The sequence below is a fragment of the Physella acuta genome, unplaced genomic scaffold, assembly GCF_028476545.2.
Source record: "Physella acuta isolate Inbredline_101_S28 unplaced genomic scaffold, ASM2847654v3 ptg000658l, whole genome shotgun sequence".
Lineage (NCBI taxonomy): Eukaryota > Metazoa > Mollusca > Gastropoda > Physidae > Physella > Physella acuta.
This window is the reverse complement of record NW_026732177.1, coordinates 410,796-438,475: the sequence shown is the minus strand read 5'-3', so window position 1 is coordinate 438,475 and position 27,680 is coordinate 410,796. Positions and strand designations below refer to the sequence as shown.

Genomic DNA, 27,680 nt, shown 5'->3' with positions numbered 1-27,680 from the left:
AGTCTATTTACAAAGCGTGGTGTGATTAACTAATACATGCCAAATATCTGTCAAAAAATGAAGACTGAAAATAAGCACTGTTTATTGTCCTGAAAACGCGCTAACTGTATAGAAATCTAGATCTAAATCTAGATCTAGTAGCAGCCAAAGTTGACATGTTTGTAACACAAATTGTATATTAATTTTCTATACTGGTATTTGAAAGAAAGAGTACATATTATAAATTATTTCATTTTTTGGGACGATTCTATCCGATACTCTACGGATACATTGAAAAACGGTCACATTCTTTTCTCTATCCAAAAAACTTAATCAGGTCGACGGCATACAATTTAAAAAAAAAAAAGTTTGGCATATTTGGACAAAGAAGAAATACACAAAGAACTTGTGTAAAAATCTAATACCAGGTTACTTATCCCCCTTCACGAACTCGGAAAACTCCGTGACTAAGCGAGGTTCAACGAGCATGAATAAGTAGGCCAATGGGCATTCGTGAGCTGACGTAGGATAGTACAATACATTCTGTCAACAGAGAGCTGATTAAGCAGAAATTAACAGTTTTATTTATATATAACCCGTTTAATATTTGCGTCTGGTAAGTATAATGGTCCCGCAACATTTTAATATATGCGACTACATCGATTATTATAAGGATAAGTCGTATTTCTTCTAATTTAGTTATGTTTTGGTATGTTTTTGTTTTGTTTACATCTAGCGAGGTTGGCGCATGCGCGTAGAACCCCCTTAGAGTGTTTCTCAGCTGTTCTGCACGGAACGGGGCTATTTTGCTGAAATTCCGGAAATTAAACGCGCCGTTAAGGAACAAATCATTATCCGAATAAAAATGTTACTTATTCATTCACGATTTCAGTTGAGCTATTATTAACTATTTACTCAATTATCGAATATTATATTTTGACGCACATAAATAATGTAATGATGAAATTCGTTGCCTCTTTGTAACTGTTATGGTAATTCTCATACAGTGTATTTTCTCGTTTTGTTCATTACAATATATTGCACTTAAGAGGAGGATTTAACATGGCGACCGTCGCGCAAGAAACACAAAGGCTTGTTATTTCACAAAGAATCATTCACCACACGTTGTAAACTGACAGATTTTGGCACATCGCACATTTTTCTTAAGGATTCCCTTACCATATTGAACCACTATGTTGACTTAATAGTTTATAGATTTAATACAAAGGAGGATTTTCTTTCCTCCTCGATTGTGCTATTTCACATGAGTAAAAATAGAAGAGAAAGAAAGAAAAGAAAGAAAACAGCTGCATGTTTTCGCGCGTGAAGCTCTTGGGCATATTCTGTTCATCAAGACAATCGAGTGAACCAATTCACTTCATTAATAAGTTTGAGATAAGCTTCTTCTGGTTTTGGTGTTAAGACAACACAAGGCGTGAATGTCAGCAGCTACTGTCACTATCAGCATTATGCCTGTCCGACACCATGGGCCTTGTGGTGTCAATACCAACTGGATAAGTAAGAATTTTCTTTATTAGATGTCTTTAACAAACTATAATTTAATAAACACATTTTTATACAACTAGATTTTTATAATTAGATCAAGAATAGATAAATCCATTCTAGTTGGCATAGGGCCCTAATTGTCATCTTAATGTATTTTTAGTTAGCCGTAGATTAGGCCTAATAATGAAGATATATTATTATAATTATTAGTTTATTAGTTAGATAATAGTATAATAGATTAGATAGGCTAACGCAACTCATAGTAACTTACTTTGCCATTACCACCAACTAGATGTACTTACCTTGCAAAACAAGTTTCACATTGTGACAATGTGTAAACTACTTTAATTTTAAACTGTAGACTTAAAAGTAGTCAGTCTTTCTTATTATATTTTAAAGCTAAAAAAGCCAAATGCCTTTTTAGGCCTTTTAGATTTTCTCACTAAATCTAAAATTTAGGCCTACTCAATTTTTAATTTAAACATGATCACTGAATAATAGACATCCATATTTAATTCATTAGGTAGTAGGCCGTTCGTTTCAACGCTTCCGGGTTTGTCATTTTCGTGGCATCTCACGGCTCATGCGCTTACTAAAAATGGCGACCAGTTTCGCTTTCACTAAACGGTAGATGGATAAAACTAATAATAACGAGGCCATCGTTAATTTTAGACATCGGAACTATCCGTTTCTATTTCAGTCTGTTATTCAAGAATTCCCAGATGTACTTTTGACCTAATTTCTTTGTTTGTCTCGCAAGCGACGCTTTAGTGAAAATAGCTCTATGAATTCTTGTCTTTTATATTAAAAAAACTCTTACATATCGCTTCACGGGGCAAACCAGCTTATGTCAGATGTAAACTCTAAAGTATTAATTGTACACACATTACAATTAACTGGTAATAATTTATTGTGTTAATGAGATATGTGCGTGGGTAAACGATCACCCCCAATAATGCCATTTTATTATAATCTTGTTTAGTGAAAACGAGGCGCGGGAAAATGTGTGCTGCGCGAGAATCCAATCATTTGGCTAGATTTATGACTTTTTTTATGTCACACCTAAAAATAAAATGTTTACGCTTTCTTCATTGATGATCGTTTTTATTATGTTTTAAACTGAAAGTATGAATTATTAGTTAGATTGCAGGTTTTTAACTTGGTATACTTACCATTTATCAATTTTAAAATCATAGCATCCTGATTGTGTACAAATATACTAATATAGTCATAAAACACAGAAACATTAAGTTATAATTGCGATGTGCCACACCCGGGCCACCCCCCCTCAAGAAAGCATGTGTTTATTAAGCTGTTTATCTCACTTTACAACAGTAATTAAGATTAATTTTCAAATTTTTATCACTTATTGGGTAAGATTAAGCACATGTTTACTAAAAATAAAAAAAAGACAAAAGCAAATTCTGTTTTAATGAAGGTCACGGGTCAAGTTTTTTTTCCTTCTGTCAAGTTCAGTGGAGAATGCCACAGACTGACCTGACTTTGGAATTTTTTTCAGTAATAATAACTTTACACAGAAAGTTAAAATATGCTAAATTAGCTTAGTTTACTAGTGTTCTAGCTATTATTGATACATTTTTAATAAAAAAAATCATTCTGTAATTCTCATCAAAAAGCCTATTAGGTAGGCCTATTTATTTTGAGGTTTTTAGTTCGTTTTAAATTAAATTAGGGCCTACTTAATTTAATATTGTCACTCACAGCTATGCACAACATACCATTCCATCACAACACATGTTATATCACTCATAGGTTTGAGGCCACGGCAAACCATGAATCGGTTCGACTTTTTAATTGACTGCACCAGAGTTCCTCACTAGTGATGAACCAATTAGGGGTCACATGGTTTTTTAAAAATACAAAAAATTGGTTGTGATATGAACGCCGGTCTTGTAATAAAGTGCTCAAAATATTTGATTTCTTTTTTCATAGACTGATAAAACTAATAATGCTTTACTTACTCGTTCACTTTTGTACCTACATCGTTGATATTTTAAAAGCTCTATTAATTTAATGAAACAAACTTTTGAATTCAGCCTCCATTCTCCGAATCAAATTTTAAAATGCTTTTCTGGCATATATAGCCCTGCCACCTATAGTTTGTTTTTATAACATGAAAACCCTATCATTTTCCTCCTGGTAAATATTTTTAACAATAGTTATAAGAAAGTCACTGGAACTAAGAAAAATTGTCAGAAGTCATGCATCCAGTGTAGACGCCATATTGTTGTTAGTAACTGGCCATGCCTCCAGGTTAGCTAGCTACAAATCAATAATACTAATAATAGCAGTGCATACTATACAGTTTATAATCTGAAAACTCACAATTACATGTTGATATGTAATGTTGGGCACAATTGATGGTAGATCTAAATAACTTGTTTAAAAAGCCACTTCCACCTACTTAAATGTGACATGAATAAGACATCTCTTGAATGTCTTTCCTTATACAAAAATGCTAAGTTTCAAATTTAATGGATTCTCAATTTTTAAAGGGTAGGCTAGATCCGCATTTAAGATACAAGAAAAATTGTGATTTGATGGATCTTTAATTTTAAAATATTTAGTTTTTGGTTTGTTGCATACATCACACATTGCTATACCTTCATCCATACTGCATACTTTTCATACATTATTATTATTGTGTTTAAGATCTGTAGTGTTTAGTACACTTTTAGGATATAATTAACTTTTTTTTAGGGTTTTATGTATGACATTTCAAAACATCTTTGATTTTTAAACACACATTCAATTGATGTCTTTGTAGTTTATTTTCATCAATTTTTATAGAGGACCCTGAGGACCTCTGAATATTTAAAATAATCAACGCCCACTGACATATAACTACTGAAATTGTTGGCTTTCAGGTAGTACTGACAATAAATAAATAGACAATTTCTCCACAGCTATCAATATATGACTGAGATTGTTTAATCAATTTGATTATAATAATTCTTATAAATTTATGAAACAGGGCCCAAAATATTTTTCAGTTACCACTGTTAGTGTTTTGGTAGCTGTAACACAAAAATAACCTGGATAAGGCCATGAACCTTTTGTACCTCTCTCTTAGCCACATCATTAATCACTTGTGTTGCGAATAATCCCAACAGATTTAAAAAAAATTGTGTTAGAGATATAAAATGCATTTTTGGTCAAGAACTTAAGAATCCAAGATCATGGTATCAAATTTGTTTATACATCTCAGACAGACATTTATTTATTTAAAAAAATGGGGAGTGATCTCCCCCAAACTTTCTCGAATATTCTTATATAACACCATGGGTGATGGCAACTTGAGATATAGATATGATTTTTAATCTCGTAGAAAAAAAATATGCACACCAAGTGAACAGCATACAATATGTGTATAATAGTGCAAAATATTAGTACTTTATAAATTCATATGCATTTTTTTTGTGTTGAGAAATCGGAAATAGCATATATTACTACTTGCGGTCAACGGAAATGACTCAAAATTTGATAGAAGTCAGAGAATTAGATCTTTTACTTACATGTGAAATTTCATTTATCTATCTCTAACAGTACTCAAATTATAGGCGTTTGAAAAATTGAAAGTAGAATAAGTTCCACTTAGGGTCATCGGAAATGCTGAAAAGCTGATGAAAACCTATAAATTTGAAATAAAATATATATTTATATATGGCAGGAAACAGATTAGTACCGGAAAATGCATATTCGATCTTCGCCGTTCATAAACTTTCTAACCAGACATCGTTCGGGGATTTTGTTTATACTGATAAATAGAGCTATGTTTTTACAAGCTTCGTTAGCAACATTTTTGTGGAATACGTTTTTTATGACATTTTGTGCCGCGGCGAAGGATGCGAAGTATGCAAATCTGGACGGAATGGATCTACTTGGAAAAGTACGTGTACTGCACTAATAAGGTAAGAAATACTATTTTGTAAAAATAACTATTATTTTTATGGATTTTTCATTAGAAATGATTGCTGTAAATTATGAAAGTAAAAAAAAGTATATTTGAATGTGTTTTTTACTTTAATTTGAACAAAGTGAATGGCCATAATTACGACACATCGGCGTCGTTGAAAGCGGGGATTTCAGTTAATTTTTTACGGATATAAAATTGTATTTTTTTCCTCCGAGGCATGTACTTAAATAACAGTTTAGTTAAATGTATTTAATTCTGTAAAATATAAGTATTATTTTGCCGTAGATACTTTAAAAAAATTTTTTTATGATTTTCTGTCGGGGAAAATCGATATTCGCACCATGCACGCACGCGTAGTAAAACTAGACTTATCTTTAAAACACGAGAATCTTGAGTACACTGCGAATAACAAAGTTTTTAAATTTTAGTTTACTTTTGACTTTAAGCCATTTGTTTTAAATCGAAATTAATTGATAATGTAATTATTTCAAAGTAAAAATTTTCCGTCTGATTGGGTTCTAATCTTCGCCCACTGAACCAGCTTACGCACGACATTCGCGCGAGTCTGTTTCTTCGCAATAGTCTGTATAGTGTCGAGGGCTAATTCTAAAAAGAATCGAGTCCTTACTAATCCAATGTTTATTAAAATTAGGTACAATTGTTGGAACGCATGAGAAATAACAAATTAATATTTCTTTAAATCTATAGCCAAAAGAAAGTAGAACTTTATAACTCTGTAAATTATGAATCGAGTAACGGCTGTCGTGAAAACGGGAGCCATTTTACTCTTTTTTTAGGGTGACCTACTTTTATTATATAATTTTAAAATTCATCGATTTGATAAGCAGCTGAGTAGCTGACTACGCATGCGATATGGCTGGCACGTTTTGGGATAGGGATCGAGTACACCATAGAATTTTTTTTTCTTAGAACTAAGCGTATTTTTTTTTAAATCAAAAGATACTTACATATCAGTTGTTGATTTCAATTTCATTATAGATCTAATCACTAACTTCAGTTTTTAAAAGTGATTTTGCATCTAGATCTAGCGTATTTTCAAAATTACGTAAATCTAGATCTATTTTTTAGATCTAGATCTAGAGATCTACTTACTATTTGACAACCGTGTCAGTAAAATGAGGTCAGCGCTTCCAGATTCTTGGGTTTTAATTATGTTTGTCATTTTGATCTATTATAAGTAGCATTAAAACAACTGCATCTATTATCAACATTGTTTTTATATGCCAGTTCTAATTATACATTCTGTTCATTACCAATTCTAATGAAATCGTATCAGGCCCTAACACCCTGTTCACCTACACTGTCCTACACTCCTACACTGACACTACACTTGAAAGACGCCACAGAGAGTCGTAACTTTAAATTAATGTTTAAAGTACTAAACAATTATAATTAGCCATGTAAATGCTGCAACTATATTAAAAATTGGCATATAGACATATTTTATTAATTATGTTTTTTATATAGACCTTCTATATTTAACTCTGTTATTTTTTTCTTCCCCAGAGTGTTTCTAAAAGCCAGAATTTTAAAGGGGAGGGCGGTCGTTTTTTTTCTCAAGAATAATTATAGAAATAAGCTATAAACTGGTATATTTTGTAAAGTTTGACACATTTACAAATAAATGTATGCCTAAGTGACATTTCTGTGTAATTATATTGTTAATTTTGTGAATTTCGTGGATTTTTAGACCTCACTACATTTAGATGTAAAAAAAAATCTCAGTTGAGTGAGTGTGGTTAATCTACATTTTGAACGTGATGTAAATGTCTAGTGCTATTAATTTTTATATTTTTGAATTCCTCGATTGTTAAGCAACAAAATTGATATATAATATGTCAATAATTGTTACTTTGAAAATTGGCGAAAATCGACCCTAAAAGTAGATGCTTGAGGGTTGAATCTGTTTCCTGCCATATATATATATATATATATATATATATATATAAATAAAATTCTCTACATCGGGACCATGCGAGACACCACCAAGACATAAGCTCAACAGACCATATTGCCCCCCCCCCCCCCCACGGGCTGGTGAGCTGTTAACAATAGTAGTGACGACTATTAGGGGCAGATAATTTAGTTTTTAAACTATTTGAAATTAAGGGGAGGTAATAACTTGTTCTGCTGGCGCTTTTCATTGTCGTCTGTAAACTGTTGTCACAGACGGCTGCTTTCATGGAGGCTGTGGGGGGGGGGGGGGGGGGGGGTGGAGGGTGAGGATAATCGTCCTTCATGAGCTACTGATTTTGTTTTAAAGAAAAATATTTTCTGTCGCAGCATTGGTCGTAGTGTCAAATTCACAAATTATGAATTACTAAAAATAGAAATCAAACTAAATATGCTACGTCGCAGGTCAGTTCATATATTAAATTTCATCAACCTAGCTGTAATGGACCTGAAGTTATCGTGTTCACAGACATACACACACATACGTTCAAAATTACAAAACTATGTTTTTCCAACTCAGGGAGGTGTAAAATGTTGATTTTTTTGCATGATTACAATACTTCCTCTATACTTTGTAAACGAGAAAGTAAAAAAGTAATGTACTGATTAAATGCAGGTGTATACAACCAAAGATGTGTTGTTTTTTTGTTGTTGGTATGTAATGAGAAACCTACTTACAGTTGAAGTTTGTTTTGTAAATTTGTTATTTTATGTTATATTTTTAATATTTTACTAATTCACTAATTGTAAATTTTGTCAGATGAAAAATGTTAGGGGGAAAATGCAGAGTTAAATTCATTACTTTTTTTTTTGAAACGCTTTTTAAAATGAGTTATTTATCTGGTTATTCACATTAATAGTGTATGTGGCATTTTTACTGATAGTCTTTATAGCTGCTGTTTATGAACAAAGTAAAGGGGAGTTAGATATTGGTCTTCTTTATTTTATGGGTCATGGTTTGAAAAAAAAAATCAAACGTTGGAATCTTAAAGTCCTTATAAATGGCTTCCAGAGTTAAAAAGAAAAGAAAGCAAAAACAAACACCCTGTTCCATATCCTGCTCCCAGGCAATTACAGGAAATAATGCTAGCTGACAAGAGGGAGGTAATAACTGATAATTTTAAGGAGTTCTTACTTTGCTCATTTGTGAGCATTTAGCCTTGCCTCCTTCTTTTTAAAGGATCTCTTCATTTTTACCTTTTCAACATGAGATTGTGAGGTTTTCTGTTTTATCAAACCTAAAAGAAATTTTAAAAATGTAATAAAATCCCAGCAGAAATAGATTTTTTTTCAAGTGTGTAATCTTGTGTCAGGTCATGTTGAGATGGTAAAAGTGTTATACACCATCAGTAGTCATTTGGTCCAATGATGTGTGAAGCTCCATGTGAAGGTTATACACCATCAGTAGTCATTTGGTCCAATGGTGTGTGAAGGTTATACACCATCAGTAGTCATTTGGTCCAATGGTGTGTGAAGCTCAATGTGTTATACACCATCAGTAGTCATTTGGTCCAATGATGTGTGAAGCTCAATGTGTTATACACCATCAGTAGTCATTTGGTCCAATGATGTGTGAAGGTAATACACCATCAGTAGTCATTTGGTCCAATGATGTGTGAAGCTCAACGTGAAGGTTATACACCATCAGTAGTCATTTGGTCCAATGATGTGTGAAGGTTATACACCATCAGTAGTCATTTGGTCCAATGATGTGTGAAGGTTATACACCATCAGTAGTCATTTGGTCCAATGATGTGTGAAGGTAATACACCATCAGTAGTCATTTGGTCCAATGATGTGTGAAGCTCAACGTGAAGGTTATACACCATCAGTAGTCATTTGGTCCAATGATGTGTGAAGCTCAACCTGTTATACACCATCAGTAGTCATTTGGTCCAATGATGTGTGAAGGTTATACACCATCAGTAGTCATTTGGTGCAATGATGTGTGAAGGTAATACACCATCAGTAGTCATTTGGTCCAATGGTGTGTGAAGCTCAACGTGAGTGTTATACACCATCAGTAGTCATTTGGTCCAATGATGTGTGAAGCTCAACGTGTTATACACCATTAGTAGTCAAGGTTTTACACCATCAGTAGTCATAATGTGTGAGGTTCAGCACTTTTAGGTTGACAGCTACAGACACTTTGAGGAAATGGAAACAAAAAATTCTCTTTTACTAATTTTTCCATATATAATCTATAAAAATCCTTGAAAAAACAGCTGTGTTGTAATAGTAAATTCTTTAATTGATGTAGTTAGATGTTCCCTTAAATGCTGGAAAGTTTGACAATAAGCATCAGTCACAAACCTCTGTAAAACAGAAATGAGCAGGTACATCTTAAACTAATTCAATCAATAAATGAAAGCAAAACGGCCTAACTATCTGGGCCTTAATATGTCAGGTCATGTATTTCTCTCCCAAAACATGACAGCCCAGTCATACAATTGGACTAAATCTTGACCATGTAAGTGAACACCTATTGGAATAAGTAAAGAAGGCTTGTCTGTTACACACTAGCTATCAATCTCATTTATGTGTGGTTCAAAGTTTATAGTTCACTTTTTTTTAATAAGCATAATTATTTTTAATTCCCCTAGAATTTAGTTCATGTTATGATGGTTCTAAAATAGTTAACAGGATGACAGCAAATTATTTGTGAGTCATATTACTGATTTATTAAATCTTTTTGTTTTGTCTGTAACAATAAGCTTGACAATGAAAAGCTGGTTTCAAATGGTTCCGAATTTTTAAAAATATTAGCTTTAAGTTTTTGAAGTGCAACTATTATTTTATCGCTTGCAATATTTTTTCTAAAGATTTCCAAAAAAAAAAATTGAGTATGAGTACATAGACTTATCAAGACTATAGTGACAACTCATCTAATTGTTTTGTCTGTACATGTTAAAAGCTAAAATTGTGCTTGTTAAGCAGGTGGATAGTTTTAGAAAAGTTTTTCAGTACAGTTGATTATATGTAAATGATAAACTGTTTTATTTGTATTGTAGGCATCATGAATATGCCAAACCAAGGCGCACGGCAGGTGTTTCTTTATGATCATGGGCGCCCTCACTGGTCTCAAGGCGGACCCCTCTTCTATGACCGGCGTGTCCCTCCACCACCCCCCCAAATGGGCAACTTTCCAAACCCCCAAATCCAGGGCCCCTCCCCTCAGTGGGTAAGGGGCCCTTTTATTGGAGGTCCAGGTCCTAATCAACAGCAGTTTGATGGGTTTGGTATCATACCATGGGGCAATCAAGGAAACTTCAACAACTATAACAGGTACACTCATACCATTTTTTGCAGCAGCTTTAGAAATGTGTTGTAAACTGCTTTTTTAAAAAAAGTAATAATTTTTCTGTTCTGATATTGAAATGTAATTTTGTTTTGTTACATTTAGGCACAATAATAACCGTCATCAAGGTCGCAATGGTGCTGGTGGAGCTCCTAGAAATAATCGCATGTTGGCTATCAATGCTCGCAACAATCATAGACAGCAGCACAATGACCAAGAGGTACGGTCATTGCATTTAGTTTTGAAAAATTTTCTTTTCTTACACCAGCTTGCTTGGTGAGTGAATTTTCTACTCTTGATTTCCACTTCCAGGTAAGGTATCTGTGCTTTAAATGCGGGGACTACTTGCAAAATTCCCCTGAATCTGGAGTCCATTTGTGTGATGCTGGTGGCCAGAACAACGACTCACGTCTACACTCACACCAGCACCAGAGCCATGGGGGAGTTGGTGATCTACAGCACTACCATAGTGAGGACCTGCAGGCCAGGCTTAGTAAGTTACCAGGCCCAGAAGGTCTCTTACTAGATTTCTTACACCAGGCTCAGTAAGTCACCAGGCCCAGAAGGTCTGTTACTAGATTTGTTACACCATGCTCAGTAAGTTACTAATGCTGTTATACCAGGCCCAGAAGGTCTGTTACTAGATTTGTTACACCATGCCCAGTAAGTTACCAGGCCCAGAAGGTCTCTTACTAGATTTCTTACACCAGGCTCAGTAAGTCACCAGGCCCAGAAGGTCTGTTACTAGATTTGTTACACCATGCTCAGTAAGTTACTAATGCTGTTATACCAGGCCCAGAAGGTCTGTTACTAGATTTGTTACACCATGCTCAGTAAGTTACCAGGCCCAGAAGGTCTCTTACTAGATTTGTTACACCACGCTCAGTAAGTTACTAATGCTGTTATACCAGGCCCAGAAGGTCTGTTACTAAATTTGTTACACCATGCCCAGTAAGTTACCAGGCCCAGAAGGTCTCTTACTAGATTTGTTACACCACGCTCAGTAAGTTACTAATGCTGTTATACCAGGCCCAGAAGGTCTGTTACTAGATTTGTTACACCATGCCCAGTAAGTTACCAGGCCCAGAAGGTCTGTTACTAGATTTGTTACACCATGCCCAGTAAGTTACCAGGCCCAGAAGGTCTGTTACTAGATTTCTTACACCATGCCCAGTAAGTTACTAATGCTGTTATACCAGGCCCAGAAGGTCTGTTACTAGATTTGTTACACCATGCCCAGTTAGTTACCAGGCCCAGAAGGTCTGTTACTAGATTTGTTACACCATGCCCAGTAAGTTACTAATGCTGTTATACCAGGCCCAGAAGGTCTGTTACTAGATTTGTTACACCACGCTCAGTAAGTTACCAGGCCCAGAAGGTCTGTTACTAGATTTGTTACACCACGCTCAGTAAGTTAATAATGCTAATATCCCAGGACCAGATTAGGGGGGGGGGGGGGGTGAGGACCATAAAGTGGGGTGATACCAGCGTAAAAATTGATATATATATATATATATATATATATATATATATATATATATATATATATATATATATATATATATATATATATATATATATATACACATATATACACACCTGACCTAGGAAAGCCACTAGTGCTCCTACACCTGACTCTGTCTGCTACTAGTGCTATTATACCAGACCAAGTAGGTCAGCTACTAGTGCTATTATATTAGGCACAGTTATTACTGGTATACTCCGACTAAGTACAAACATAAAATTTATCAGTGAAATTGTAGAAACCTTCCACCACTGATTTGAAATGATTTGATTACTTACAAGTGTTGTTATTGTAGAAGTTTTCCACCACTGATTTGAAATGATTTGATTACTTACAAGTGTTGTTATTGTAGAAGCCTTCCACCACTGATTTGAAATGATTTGATTACTTACAAGTGTTGTTATTGTAGCAGCCTTCCACCACTGATTTGAAATGATTTGATTACTTACAAATGTTGTTATTGTAGAAGCCTTCCACCACTGATTTGAAATGATTTGATTACTTACAAGTGTTGTTATTGTAGCAGCCTTCCACCACTGATTTGAAATGATTTGATTACTTACAAGTGTTGTTATTGTAGAAGCCTTCCACCACTGATTTGAAATGATTTGATTACTTACAAGTGTTGTTATTGTAGCAGCCTTCCACCACTGATTTGAAATGATTTGATTACTTACAAGTGTTGTTATTGTAGAAGCCTTCATGGAGGAAGCCAAGGTTGCTGTCAGCTCTGATGTGAAACTGTCTCAAGAGGATGTCCACAAAGTTTGTTTGGAAAGGGCAGAAAAGTTTCTTTCTCTCTACAGCCAGGTATTTTCACAGTTTCATTCAATCTTTGCACTTTATTTTTGGTTAGAGCTTGAAGTAAATATAGACTGAGTCTTGTATTGATTTAATGTTAATGTATACAAAAACCAAGTCTTAAAATGATTGTAATTTTGAGTTCAGTGTTGACAAAAACTGATTTTATATGATTTAGTCTTGAATGTTTGTAACCACCTACTTCCAGCTGCAGAGTGAGCAGTTGTCCTTGCAGCAGCAGCAGGAATCACTAGAGGCACAGAAGAAGGAGCTGGAGCAGAGAGATGGGGAGCTAGCAGCTTTACAAAGTCGCTTGGAAGAAGACAGGAGCAAGTTATTAAAAGAATGTAAAAAAGAAAGGGAAGAAATAGCTCGCAAGTGGCAAGAATTGAAAGATGAAATAAGTCGAATGGAGGAAATGCACACAATGCAGAAAGTATGTTACTTGTGCTTAGCACATTGAATAATTTTAATAGCACTTTGATAAGCCTTATTTTGGTCCCAGTTGGTATTTAATCATGTACACTTTTGTACAGGGGCGTGTACGGCTTGATGTGGGAGGCAGTGTGTTCACAACCTCACGTTTAACATTGACTCGGGATGCAGATTCTATGTTGGCAGCCATGTTCAGTGGCAGACACCACATCACACAGGAGGCTGATGGTACAGTGTTCATAGACAGGGATGGTACTCACTTCAGGTCATTAGAAATAGGCTATTTGTCTGGTACTGGTTACATAAGGCTTGGTGGATGTTTGAATACCTGTGAGAACTGTTTTGCCTCTCTTTATATTTGTGTGGTACTGGTTACATAAGGCTTGGTGGATGTTTGAATACCCGTGAGAACTGTTGTGCCTCTCTTTATATTTGTCTGGTACTGGTTACATAAGGCTTGGTGGATGTTTGAATACCTGTGAGAACTGTTGTGCCTCTCTTTATATTTGTGTGGTACTGGTTACATAAGACTTGGTGGATGTTTGAATACCTGTGAGAACTGTTGTGCCTCTCTTTATATTTGTGTGGTACTGGTTACATAAGGCTAGGTAGATGTTTGAATACCTGTGAGAACTGTTGTGCCTCTCTTTATATTTGTGTGGTACTGGTTATATAAGGCTAGGTAGATGTTTGAATACCTGTGAGAACTGTTGTGCCTCTCTTTATATTTGTGTGGTACTGGTTACATAAGACTTGGTAGATGTTTGAATACCTGTGAGAACTATTGTGCCTGTCCACAGGTACATCTTGAATTACCTGCGTGATGGTGGCGTGAACCAAGACAGTTTGCCCAGGGATCGCCAAGTGCTCAAGGAACTCAGAAATGAAGCTGTCTATTTCCAGCTCAATGGTTTGGTTCAGACCATTGAGAAGTTTTTGTAGAATTAGCCATGATAGATTGGTGTTGAGGCTTGGACAACCTTTAGTCACTAGCTCTAATTGTGTCAATAGTTGAACAGCACAGATGCTGCTAATGGTCAAAGGCACATCATTTTTTGTAGTTTGTGTATCCATGTAAAAAGTGCTGTGCTTTTCATGGCCTCATCTGATCAATGTACTACTTGTGTTTGGTAGAATCTGTGCTACATCTTGATGCCTACTTTGATCTCGTAAGGGTTTATTTTTTTCGCATGTTCATCATGAAAGTAATTCTTACATCTGCAATAAGTTTATTTTTGTAACATCTTGTTGATTTCCAAATCTCTCAAGGCTTTAATTCTCTCATATAGCTATTGGCACATCTTCATTAGCTATGGTTTAGATATAGCTATTGGCACATCTTTACTAGCTATGGTTTAAAAACTGGAGAACAAACAATTGAAACTCAAAAACAAGTCTACTGAAGTATTATTGTTAAATGAGACTGAGATAAAAAGAGAAATGATTGCATACACAAGTCAAGACAGAACATCACTAGAAACATGAGACGACGACAAGCACGAAGTTCTAAACAGTCCTGGTTGATAGATTTAGGAACATACCATTGGATTAGCAAGTCAAACAAACAACAGCGGCACTGATTCTTTGTTCCATTGAACAATGATTTTGTTTTTAATCTTTGAAGATTTGTATCAAGTTGTTGCCATGTGCTTCACTTGCTGTTTAGTCCAGTACTTTTAATAACATCAATTCTGCTTTTAATTACTACATTTTTATTTTTTCTTTGATTAACAAGTTAAAGGTTTCTAACCTTTTATATTTGCAACCCTTTTAACTGAAGAACAGTTGTCTATTTTAAGTTTACAACAAAATTGTTAGCTAGTAAAAATGAATGCAACAAATGTTTGTGTATGGTGTTAAGAAGAAACTATTGAAGACAGTGCCAAAACATAGTCAACTTTGTGGAATGGCTCAAATGGCAGCCCTCTATTTGTGTTTCTTTCTTCATTGTATTGGTGCTTACTTTCAAAACATTTCCCTTTCTAAGGAAAATTCCTAACATTTTTTCTTCAAATAGTATTTTTAGATGTGTTAGAGAGACAGTTTCTCCAATGTGTATCCAAGCACTGTTCTAAAGTTTCTCCATACGTCTGTAATTAACTTTCTTTTTTGACAGTGGCACACCTTGTGTAATCTTCACATATGAAACAAAAAATATGTCCACCTTTGTTATTAACAATATCTTTTGTATCAAGTATTCCAGTTGCTAGTTTTGTCTTAATATAAATATATCCATATATATCTTTATATTGAAGCTATTGTATTGAGTCTTGAAGAAAATGTTGTACACTTTGCATGCTGTAACTGGTGGTGGTAGTGTTGAATCCGTCTAGTTCAATTGGTTTTTTTCTCTTGTATCTTCTATACATTTTGGTCTCAAGTTTTGGACTCACTTGTTTTAAATTATTTCTTCAATTTTCTCTTCCATGCAAAAAAAAAACCAGACAAATGAATATTAGTCTTGCATTTTGTGTCAAACTTTCCTTTTTATTTACAAAGCTTGAGGAAACTTTGACACAAAACCACTTGTGCTTCTAGATGACAAATTCTCCACTTATTCCTACTCTCCCAGTTAAAGATATCTTTTTTTTTTTTACCTTGAATATCAGTATTTCAATTTTTTTCATGTTGTGAGTAGTTGCCTTAAATTAGAAGCTTGCTTCAACTGATGATATTTATTTATTCCACAATCACCTTGTTACCAGAGTTTTTTAAACAAATTTTTATCTCTATGATTACATTTGAACGTGTGCAAGTGGGTAAGCTGCATGTGGTTGTGCTGATCCTGTGGGTTATGCTCCCTGCACTCAGCTGCTAATCACAGCGCCTGCCCAAGTCTTCTCATTTAGCTCTCCATATCACGTGTACTGTTGCTTGATGTTAGCTAGATTTTTTTTCGTTTGGGCAAGAATGAATTTTTTTTCATCTTTAATTTAGCTGTGATAAAAGTTACTTTCATCTTCATTATTGGCCATGATTGTTGTTTTTTTTTTTTTTAAATTATAATTTTGCTTTATTTTGGCTGTTTTGTATAGATGAAGTTAATGCCCTGCTCTTACTGGTGTCACACATTTCTTAACCCCGACCAAAAGCTGTGAGCACTCTGTCATGTTTCTCTTTAGGTTTGAGCAACAGTTGTGTTGGGCGGTGGTCACAGGAGTATTTTGTACATTGGGAATGTAATGAAAGCCTTCAATGCAAAAGTCTCAGGGTCACCAAGAGTACATGCTGTGTGCCATCCACTCCCAACACCCGCTCCACTCTCTGGGGCTACAGCAACCATCATCTATTGGATTTTGTTGCCTTGCAATGCCAGCTTTTTTATTTATTTTGGCACGTCTGCTTCAGATGTTAAACATTGTCAAGATTTTTACTCTAGCCATTCTTTATACTTAAAAGAAAGAATTATTTTTCCTAATGCTTTTCACAGTTGGGGCTATTTAAAGTAACGTTATGGTAGTCTTGATTATTTTATCAAAAAATTGTTCCTAAAAAGTATTTTGGCTGTGTGAATTTTAATAACTGATTGCTCATTTGCTCCCATTTCTAACCGTATGTAGCAATGGTATATAATAGAGCTTGTTTAACAGTATGGGATATATATATATTTATAATGTATAGCTTTTTTTGAAGGACTAACACTGTTGGCAATGATAATCATGAATTCCATTCTATAATCTCATTAGCTTTTGTCTGTAGAAATGTTGTATTTCCTCATTATCACTATTAACATAGCTACCTTTGATATATTCATACAGATAATAGAATTTGCTTTATATACTCATATTTTGGAATTTTGTTACGGTTGACAATTGAGTTTATTGCTAACTTTATTGTCACGGTTGACAATTGAGTTTATTGCTAACTTTATTTTCAACCCCCTTGTTTTGCTATCACTTTGTTTACATTTGTTGGAGTATTAACTTTTTTAATTAACCTCAGCCTTTCTCACTTGATACGACCTATCTGTCTCTGTGTAAAATGTTTGATGAAAGTGGATGTTGCCTTACTGGCTCCAGCTTTGTAACTCAAGGCATCTCTATGTGCCTGCTTCATGTCACTGACTTGTGCTGTTAGAGTGACACACAATGTTGTATTGTGTGAGGGAACCCCAGGACACAATGTTGTATCATGTGAGGGAACCCCAGGACACAATGTTGTATTGTGTGAGGGAACCCCAGGACACAATGTTGTATTGTGTGAGGGAACCCCAGGACACACAATGTTGTATCATGTGAGGGAACCCCAGGACACAATGTTGTATTGTGTGAGGGAACCCCAGGACACACATTGTTCATGTGAGGGAACCCCAGGACACACGTATTGTGTGAGGGAACCCCAGGACACAATGTTGTATCATGTGAGGGAACCCCAGGACACACAATGTTGTATCATGTGAGGGAACCCCAGGACACAATGTTGTATTGTGTGAGGGAACCCCAGGACACAATGTATCATGTGAGGGAACCCCTTGTAAAACAGCAGCAATTTCCAGGACACCTAATGTTGTATCACGTGAGACCTGTTATAAACTTAGCCATATTCCAGATATTTTTGTGATTGTTTGCCACAGCAGCTCTTTGTATCATAGTTTTTGTTTTGAGCATGACAAGAAAATATCTTCCTTTTTCTCCATTTTACAGTTGTAAAAAAGTTTGAATATTTGATCAAATAGCTCTAAGCAAGCAGTGAAAAAAGTATTTAGCAAATGGCAGGCCATGATATTTGCAGTGAGAGAGTTTGCAGCAGCTGTAGAAGCTCCACTATGTGTTCACTTGTTTGCTCTAGAGAAGATAGTGTCTCAGTGCTCTCCTAATGGGGTGGGCGCAGTCGTTGAACACTGCTACTGGATTCAGTGCTCTCCTAATGGGGTGGGCGCAGTCGTTGAACACTGCTACTGGATTCAGTGCTCTCCTAATGGGGTGGGCGCAGTCGTTGAACACTGCTACTGGATTCAGTGCTCTCCTAATGGGGTGGGCGCAGTCGTTGAACACTGCTACTGGATTCAGTGCTCTCCTAATGGGGTGGGCGCAGTCGTTGAACACTGCTACTGGATTCAGTGCTCTCCTAATGGGGTGGGCGCAGTCGTTGAACACTGCTACTGGATTCGGCTACTCATGGCCTAAATTAAACGGGACCTTGGGAGAAGTCATAGATTCGCATGTCATTTTTAAATCCCCCCTCCTCCCTGGATGATTTGTGATTTCTCCTCACTGTTGCACACACTTGTCTTGTTTCTTCCCTTCTCCGTGTATAGAGCATACGTAGGCAGCTTATTTTATATATACTTAAAGCTCAAATCAGGACAACTTGAGACTGCTCCTTGTGTTTGCACTTATACCAAATGCAATAAAAAAAGCATTATTCATTAGCAAATATTTTCTCACATTGTTACTGATAAGTGCTTGTTACAATGGCACCATGATGTGTACCCAAGGAAATTTTTGTCATGTTTTATTCCAACTGTTTGCTCAGTGCTGTTCTAATGAGAGATTTACATTTGATATCATATCGTAGCATTTTAACAAGCATTTATTTTTTCCACACTGATTTTTTCACATGTATTTTTTTTCTTTCTAATCTTAGCTGTCGTATGTATTTGGGTGGCCCATATTACTGGTGGTAAACATTAGTCCATATTTATATGTAAATATTATATATAGATGATATATTTTGCAATTGTGAAGAATAATCAAAGATTTTTCCTGTCTCTATATTGTAATGATGATGATTTTTTTTGTTTGCTAGTCAGGTTGTCTTACCTAGTACAGCTTTTCATGTGTGTATCCATGCAAGCTCCTATTTATATTCTGTCTTCCTACACTGCAATCAAAAGGCCTTGTGTTTTAGTTCATCCGTTCTGTGACCCTAGCTTTTGTGTGAAGAGCTTTTTATTTTCACCTGGGGGACCTTCTTTAAATGCATTGGGTAATTTATCAGTACCAATTTCTGTTAAATGTAACCAGTTACTTTGCCAATTTAGGGGATTTCCATTTATTGATTTTTACTTTTGAGATTTTTTCTTCAGCTTGTCAATGAAGGTTGGTGTCCCATTTTTTGCGCTGCTCCATGTTATTGTTTGATTTCCATTTCTCTTACTGCCAAAGATTTGGGCTTGTTTGGTGCAAGCAGCTAGTTTGTTTGCAGTGTGAGGTCCTACGCTAGTTGCCCATGGTGCTGTCCCATCCCTGGGTTGTATGGGTTCACTCAGGGTTTGTGAGAGCCATAGAAAGATGTAGGGCCTGGGTTGTATGAAGCTCCAGCTGCTAGAGAGATGTAGGGCCTGGGTTGTATGAAGCTGCTAGAGAGATGTAGGGCCTGGGTTGTATGAAGCTCCAGCTGCTAGAGAGATGTAGGGCCTGGGTTGTATGAAGCTGCTAGAGAGATGTAGGGCCTGGGTTGTATGAAGCTCCTGCTGCTAGAGAGATGTAGGGCCTGGGTTGAATGGGTTCACCCAGGGTTTGTGAGAGCCAGAGAGAGATGTAGGGCCTGGGTTGTATGAAGCTCCAGCTGCTAGAGAGATGTAGGGCCTGGGTTGTATGAAGCTCCAGCTGCTAGAGAGATGTAGGGCCTGGGTTGTATGAAGCTCCAGCTGCTAGAAAGATGTAGGGCCTGGGTTGTATGAAGCTCCAGCTGCTAGAGAGATGTAGGGCCTGGGTTGTATGAAGCTCCAGCTGCTAGAAAGATGTAGGGCCTGGGTTGTATGAAGCTCCAGCTGCTAGAGAGATGTAGGGCCTGGGTTGTATGAAGCTCCAGCTGCTAGAGAGATGTAGGGCCTGGGTTGTATGAAGCTCCAGCTGCTAGAGAGATGTAGGGCCTGGGTTGTATGAAGCTCCAGCTGCTAGAAAGATGTAGGGCCTGGGTTGTATGAAGCTCCAGCTGCTAGAGAGATGTAGGGCCTGGGTTGTATGAAGCTCCAGCTGCTAGAAAGATGTAGGGCCTGGGTTGTATGAAGCTCCAGCTGCTAGAGAGATGTAGGGCCTGGGTTGTATGAAGCTCCAGCTGCTAGAGAGATGTAGGGCCTGGGTTGTATGAAGCTCCAGCTGCTAGAGAGATGTAGGGCCTGGGTTGTATGAAGCTCCAGCTGCTAGAGAGATGTAGGGCCTGGGTTGTATGAAGCTCCAGCTGCTAGAGAGATGTAGGGCCTGGGTTGTATGAAGCTCCAGCTGCTAGAGAGATGTAGGGCCTGGGTTGTATGAAGCTCCAGCTGCTAGAGAGATACTATGTTCCATGTAGGCCATCAAGAGTAGGCTGCTATACCAAGAATGCCTTATTTCTTCTAGTGTTGTGATCTTGCTTTCTTCCCTCATTTCTCACCATATCAGATGAAGAAATCATAGAGAATAATTTTTCAAACTATTTATTGAAAGGCAATGTTTACATGGCAAATAGCTAAAAGATATAATTCCTTTTCAAATGTTTGAGATGAACAGGCGCCCGCTATTTTGGTCAGCTTTTTCTTTCCTTTAATGACCGGTCTTTGCTTGATGTTTCACTTTTTAAACTAAGATGTATGTTGTGGAGTTTTGATTCATTCTAGCTTGTATTGGACTTGTCCCCATCATTAGCCCACACTGCACCAGTCTCAAGGGGTGAGTCAGGGATCTTCCACTTTGATGCTTGTAAAATTGGCATGTATCCTGTACTTTCTTATGCTGTTACATTTGGACTCTAAAAAAAAGATTGGATTCCCCAGTTGAAATTGCCTTCTGTAGTGTGGGTGGTGATTAGCAGTAGATGCACACAAAAAATGATTGATTCAACTATTTCTTTCCATGCCATGAACAAATGAGAGTGCTTTGTTCTTTGATTAGAATGAGTTTGCTCAACATGTATATGCAATAATTGTTTGTTTTGTACTCACCGAGCTAAGCTAATAGTATTTGGGACATCTTGACATCAGCTTTTTTTTATACTCAGCCCAGTATTGTAGATCCCAAGTGAACTGTCAGTGGTAGCCTTAATGTTGGTCCATTTCTTATTTGATTACTTTTTAATTCTTACCAAGATTGATCAAAATGTTTATTGTGCCGTGCTTCTCCAGTTTGTCAAATGTACTTGTCACATATTTGCTACATATCAGCTTGCATGCCCAGTCAGTTGGGGAATGTCTCCTAAGATTGCCACTATTACAAGTGTAAAAACCAAAATGTATATTCTGCAACTGACATTATACATCAACTGTGACATTTATTCATTATTTAGTTTTTTATTCTGCAAGAGGGCTCCTTATCTTGAACCACTCCTAACCATTTTCAGCTAACCAGATATTAATTGTAAGGTTCTACATTGTCACTGCATGCCTCTATAGTGACGCGGATCTTCCATGGTGAAAGATAAGGAGTCCTCCCCTGGTAGCAGTAGCCTTTTGTTATGTGCTGAATATACTTTGATCCAGCCACCACTGGCTTTTATTGAGTACAAGTTTGCTCTGGCTAGCATCTCTTAAGCTGGTCTTTGTAAGAAAACACTGGACTCAATCCCACTTTTGGCAATAGAGCAGAAAAAAAGCATAATCATTTTTAAAAATACAATCCTTTTGTGTTCATTGACTTGATCCAAGTAGGTTCAGCATCATAAAAGTTTTTAAGTGCTAATTATTAACAATATATATGGTTGTGAATTTTCATTTTTTAGCAGTATCATATTGCACGTTTTTATCTCTAAATCTTTATTAATATGAATGTCAAAGATAAAGGCATATTCTATTTTGTAATAGTTGAATTTTATAAAGCATTTTTAAGCATTCACAACTGCTCTGATGTTGTCATTGGAATAGTTTTCTATCATGGGATAGCACCTTGGGTGTAGTACATGAGAGAACTTTCTTCCTTGCACCATCTTCACACACTGTGGGCACTGTATTTGATTTCCTTGCCTATTGAAGGACAACTTGTTTTCATTACCAAATATTATCCACATATTGATATATTGCTATAGCTATTTACATCCATAGAGGTTTTTAATATTACTAGTAGATTCCTATCTATTTTTGTACTGTAAAATATCCCACTTATATTTTGTCTGTTAAATTAGCATTGAGTGGTATTTGATATTGTTTCAAAATTGAGTGCATTGTCTACTACCAAAGGCTACATGGTTTGACCTTATATATGAACACAATTTTTTAAACACTTTTTGCTTTTAAGTTTTTAACAAGTTTTATCAATTTAAATTTTTAACTTGACATTTTGGGAGGTTTTATTTTAATTTAGAAAACTTTTGACTTTCAAAAACATCCTTCCATTTTTCTGTAAGATAGATAGATTTTATTTAAATTTGTAAAGAATGTTTTTCAATACTTCTTATCCAGATTTATTGGGTTGTTTCAAGTTTGAGCAGTTGTTCAATTGCTTTTTCAACTTTTCACGTATAAAACTATTTGGTACTTAATTGGGTTAACCTTTGAACTTCACTTGTAGATCCTGTGGATATCAGCCTAAACACAGCTTGTTTAAATAACTTGAATCAGTAGATGCAGCTTTTTTCTAATAATCCGAGTAATAACTACATTTGCTGACTCACACTATTTGGAATTGTATTTTCATAAAATGGCTTTAAAACATTGTTAGTTAAGGGGTTGGTTTTTTTTCCCATCACCTGTTTTATCATTATAATATTGCTAGCTAGCTTGTGTGTCTAAGATAAAGGAGAATTGTTATCAAATTTTGTTCATTTAGTTTGCGTGTATGAGTGGTGTAGAGTTCCTGACCAGCATAGTTGTCTCCCCTTTGTTACTTAATTGGTCATTCCTTTTATCAAGAGAATTGTAATTTCCACACCAGCTTCAATTGACTAGATAACTTTGTTGTTAGTTTATCTGCTTTTATTTTTTTACACATTGTTCCCTCGTTTTCTTTTGGTCATGCTGTGTTGCATTGGAAAATCAATTTGATTTTTTTTTTTTTTATGATTACATTATATTATACATACTTATATTTATATATACAAAGGACCACATTTACCTCCGCTATTTGTTGTTTACATATTATAGTGATTTGTGAAGGCTCATGTAATCGGTGCATTTTAAAATTAGAACTTTAAGAGGGAGAATTGTCACATCCTTATTGGGTAAGAAAATGTGGGTGTCCACTAGTTGAAGTGGTATTTGATGTAATAAGCTCATGGTGGGTGAGCAAGATGTGACAGAGCTGCCTCATCACGTTTGTTCAACTTTTCCAGCATTTTATTTTGTAATCTTAACTCTATTCTATAACCCACATCTTGTGTTAAGCCCAGTTAGCAAAATGAATGCATCTTCTCAGTAGATATTCCAAATATTCAATTGTTGATCTATTTTTGTTATAACTTGTGTGGTAGTCGTGTGTGAGAAAGTTGCTTTAAAAGTTGTACAGCTTCAACAATATCGATTGAACTAACAAATAACAAGGTTGTTTGATAGCTTTTTTGTTTTTAAAAAGTAATACCTGTCCCACAAAAAATGGAAATAGTCATTTTATTCAACTATTTTACAGTATTCTTTTTTTATGAACTATTTTGATGCAATCAATATGACTAATCCGTCTCAAAAAGTGTATGCACTTTAACATGATAATCTTTACAAAGCATCAGTTTTTTTCTAAATTGCAAATTTTCTCATGACAAAACTTGAATGCAGGAAATGCTTTGTTTTTCACATTGATTTTTTTAGTACATTCTTAATATTCCATATATATTTTAACCCTCATTTAAGCACAAATTATTTTGAACAAGAGATGAACCTGTATTTATTCAAACGGTTATTCCCCATTGTGTGTGCTGTGAGTATACATCTCTGCTGTTCTGTGCTAACATATATCAAGTTTGGATCTCTGTGCAATAAACCCTGTAGTCCATTTTTTTTATTTGCCATCTTCCATTATGTATTTAACTGAGCTAAACCTCTCCTACCTAAGTGTTTAACACCTAGTTAACTGAGCTAAACCTCCCCTACCTAAGTGTTTAACACCTAGTTAACTGAGATAAACCTCTCCTACCTAAGTGTTTAACACCTAGTTAACTGAGCTAAACCTCCCCTAAGTGTTTAACACCTAGTTAACTGAGCTAAACCTCCCCTACCTAAGTGTTTAACACCTAGTTAACTGAGCTAACTTCTCCATTTACTTACCAGAGCTTTGTGTAGGCGGTGAGAAAGTTTCCACATAACTGTCTGCCTGACTGAGCCAGACCCATGAATACCCAATGTCCTTTGTTGATTGTTACTTTAGCTCTCACCAGTTGCTGTTACTTGCTTATTTACTTTGATAGGATTTACTTTTGGCTTTACAAATTGTGTCTAGTTGCTGAGGTGTCCTGTTTGAACACATTTTTATAATCAGTCAGTTTACTTAAAACTTTCTTAGCATGAACTTTATTTGTTTGTTATTTTTAGCAGTTTAAAATTTGTACACATTGTTATGCCTGCCATCCATAGTATGAAGGAGCTACAAATTTTCTTTGCCTTGGGGAAAGGTGTATTTATGCATATATACATAGATGTGTTTTTACGCTTGAGTAACCTCTGTAGAATGGTGGAAAAAGATGCATTCATTTTGATGTAGTGTGTACATGTGTTGTGTCAGTCCAGTTTTGGGTGTGGTGACAGGACAGCTTTGGGTGTCGTGACAGCAGATTTGACTGAGGTTTCCAATAGTTAACATTAGCCAAGTGCAAGATGGTGTTGCTGCTAAACATGGAGCTGAAACCTGACTTGTCTCAAAGGGCAGACCAACCAAAACCCTCAGGAGATCTGTGCCCCACCCACCAACCATAATATTGTAGCTCTAGTTTAGCTCTCAACATGTTGTTATAATCACTCCTATATTGTACTTTTTTTTAGTCCATTCAATCATTTCTTTTTGAAGTTTTGTGTGTCCATGCTTAGGATGTGGGTTACTTAATACTAATGCTAGAATATATCATTGCTATTGTTATTTAAACTAGAGCAGATATTATATTAATATAGTATATAAATCTAATGACATAAGGGTTAATTCTGGTGCAAACTGAATTAGATATTTTAAAATCTAAACTTAGTCATTCTTGCTATTGTTATCAATGGTCACAATATTTTTGCATTTTCAACTCTGTCAAAATGTAATGAAGAGAGACTACTACTGCTCTTGCTATTTTTTCATGTGTACTGTGTGTGTCTAGTGGCAGTCGTTGTATGGTCAGTTGTTAGTCCTGACTTGGTCTATTAGCATCTTTAAGCTTGGAATCACTTTAATAGCTGTTCAGATGAAAATATTTTGGTGTTAGGAAAGCAATTTGCCTCAATATTTAGTCACTTTATCTCCAAAAATTGACCTTTGACAGCAGAGATTTTTTTCTTGGGTTCATTCCCCAGTATATAGTGGTTAAAGGTTTTTTTCATACATTTTATCAGTCTGTGGCATGTAATTGGATTTATTATTAGATAGATATTATATTACACATTTTATTTATAAGGACCATTTTTTTTCTTTAAAATTTTTTGAATGAGGAGATTACTTTCATACATTTTTAATTTTTAGTTGTTGCACACAACAGCCTAACTATCAAAGTTTTTATATTGAAAATAATTCAAAGTGATGGATTTTGTAGTCAAAATTTAAAAAAAAAAATGTGATGAACAGAAACCATCCTGTCCATCTTTCCAATAATTTTTGATTGCTCTAATGACGTCAGCCAGACAGTATCTTGAGGGATCATCCTTCTGCCTGTCAGTATTATCCACAATCTTTTGGCCATTATGGTTAACTTGTAGTATGTGCTGGTCTATTGTATTCAACATGTACAAGTACTCTAGCTATCATGTATTATGTCTAAGAAAGACAAGTTTTGGTCCTGTAACCTTTTGGAGTAATGCTGCACCCCCCAATCTAACCTGGATGTTTGTTTCTACTTGCCAAGGTCAAATAAATAGAGAAAAAATACACTGTCTTGTCTTGTGTTCATTTGCATGGTAGATCTTTTTCATTAAGCACCAATTAAAAGAACGTTAATTACGTGTGCATAACGGAGCGGAAAATTGAGTAGGTCTACTTTATAAAGGAAAATTTTATTCATTTTTAAAAAGCTAATTAACCATCCAATTAAATATTTTATGTGGCATTGTTATCGAGTCTTGACCTAAGTGAAAAGTTAGAAACAAATTGGTCCATTGGAAGAAATATTTTTGAAAAAACATCCAAAATAAAGTGCTACTTCCGGTTACCGGACATCACTCAACCGCCCAAAAGTTAATAGAAAACTACCACAAATTTCGTCAACATAGCTGATACGCTAGTCAAATTATCTTGTTTACACACACATACAGGATTTTAAAAAATAAAAAAATTAAGTTATTCCTGCTCCGGAAAGTAAAGATTTGTCAAAATCTCGATTTAGATCTGTGCATGATTACCAGTGGCGTAGGAAGGGGGGGGGGGGGGGGGGGGGGGTACAACCCCCTCCCCCCCCTCCACGGACCACTCGGTAAATTTTTTTTATTGTCATAATACCACTGTTACTTATTTAAATATATTTCTGAATCCGTATATATGTATAATTGTATATGTATGTTTAGAACAGTCACCTAAAAATTGACGCTATTTTCACTCTGAGTTGGTTATTCCCCCCACCACCACCACCAGAACTGGACAGGCCGTTATTGCGTAGAGCCAGTGGCGTAGGCAGGGGGGGGGTCATAACCCCCCCCCCCATAGACCCCTCGGTATATATATATAAAGTTTGAGGGGGGGGGTGCAAATTGAAAGTTTGAGGGGGGGGGGGGGGTGCAAATCGAAAGTTTGTCCCCGGGTAAAAATTGGACCCCCCCACCCCCACCCCCCCCCCCCTTGAGACGATTCTGGCTACGCCACTGCGTAGAGCGACATTAATGTCACACCTAGGTATACGCTGAATAAGATGATAGACCTAAATTGACCGGACAGTGGTGAATGAAGTTGAACCATCTTCCCCCCCCCCCCCCCAACACACACAACCCGAACTGATGTGTTGAATACATTTGGAAAAACGCGTAATGAAATACGAAAGTACCATGCCTCCAGAATCGTAGCTTTTGAAACAGGTAAAACTTTAAAAGTATTGTTTTTGCCAGAAAAGGTGTGTGAGCATTACAGTGATCTAACCCACACCTTATCATTATATATGTTAAAAATGATCTTTAAAGAACACAAAAAGCAGTAGCTAATTAAAAACGTATGTCCTGAACTGCAAGACCAATATTTTAGTTATATTTTGGCTATTATTCAGAATATTCC

The 27,680-nt window shown here is 35.8% G+C and overlaps 1 protein-coding gene and 1 long non-coding RNA gene across 3 annotated transcripts; both read left to right on the top strand.

Annotated features, from left to right (window-relative positions):
• The first annotated feature begins 502 nt into the window (after nucleotides 1-502).
• Nucleotides 503-26,340, top strand: LOC131948731 (uncharacterized). Of its 2 annotated transcripts, none has more exons than XM_059310409.1 (8): nucleotides 503-595; nucleotides 10,408-10,681; nucleotides 10,800-10,914; nucleotides 11,007-11,187; nucleotides 12,914-13,029; nucleotides 13,229-13,456; nucleotides 13,557-13,720; nucleotides 14,256-26,340. In XM_059310409.1, exons 2-8 carry the CDS (start codon nucleotides 10,413-10,415, stop codon nucleotides 14,395-14,397), a joined length of 1,215 nt encoding a protein of 404 aa, XP_059166392.1. In that variant the 5' UTR covers nucleotides 503-595; nucleotides 10,408-10,412; the 3' UTR covers nucleotides 14,398-26,340. The 2 variants fall into 2 exon arrangements, with proteins under 2 accessions (XP_059166392.1, XP_059166391.1); XM_059310408.1 differs by lacking the exon at nucleotides 503-595 and adding an exon at nucleotides 852-1,497.
• LOC131948732 (uncharacterized) lies at nucleotides 5,183-7,317 on the top strand. Its single transcript, XR_009388065.1, has 2 exons — nucleotides 5,183-5,417; nucleotides 6,950-7,317. It is a non-coding gene; the product is annotated as an uncharacterized LOC131948732 (long non-coding RNA).
• Nucleotides 26,341-27,680: the final 1,340 nt, after the last annotated feature.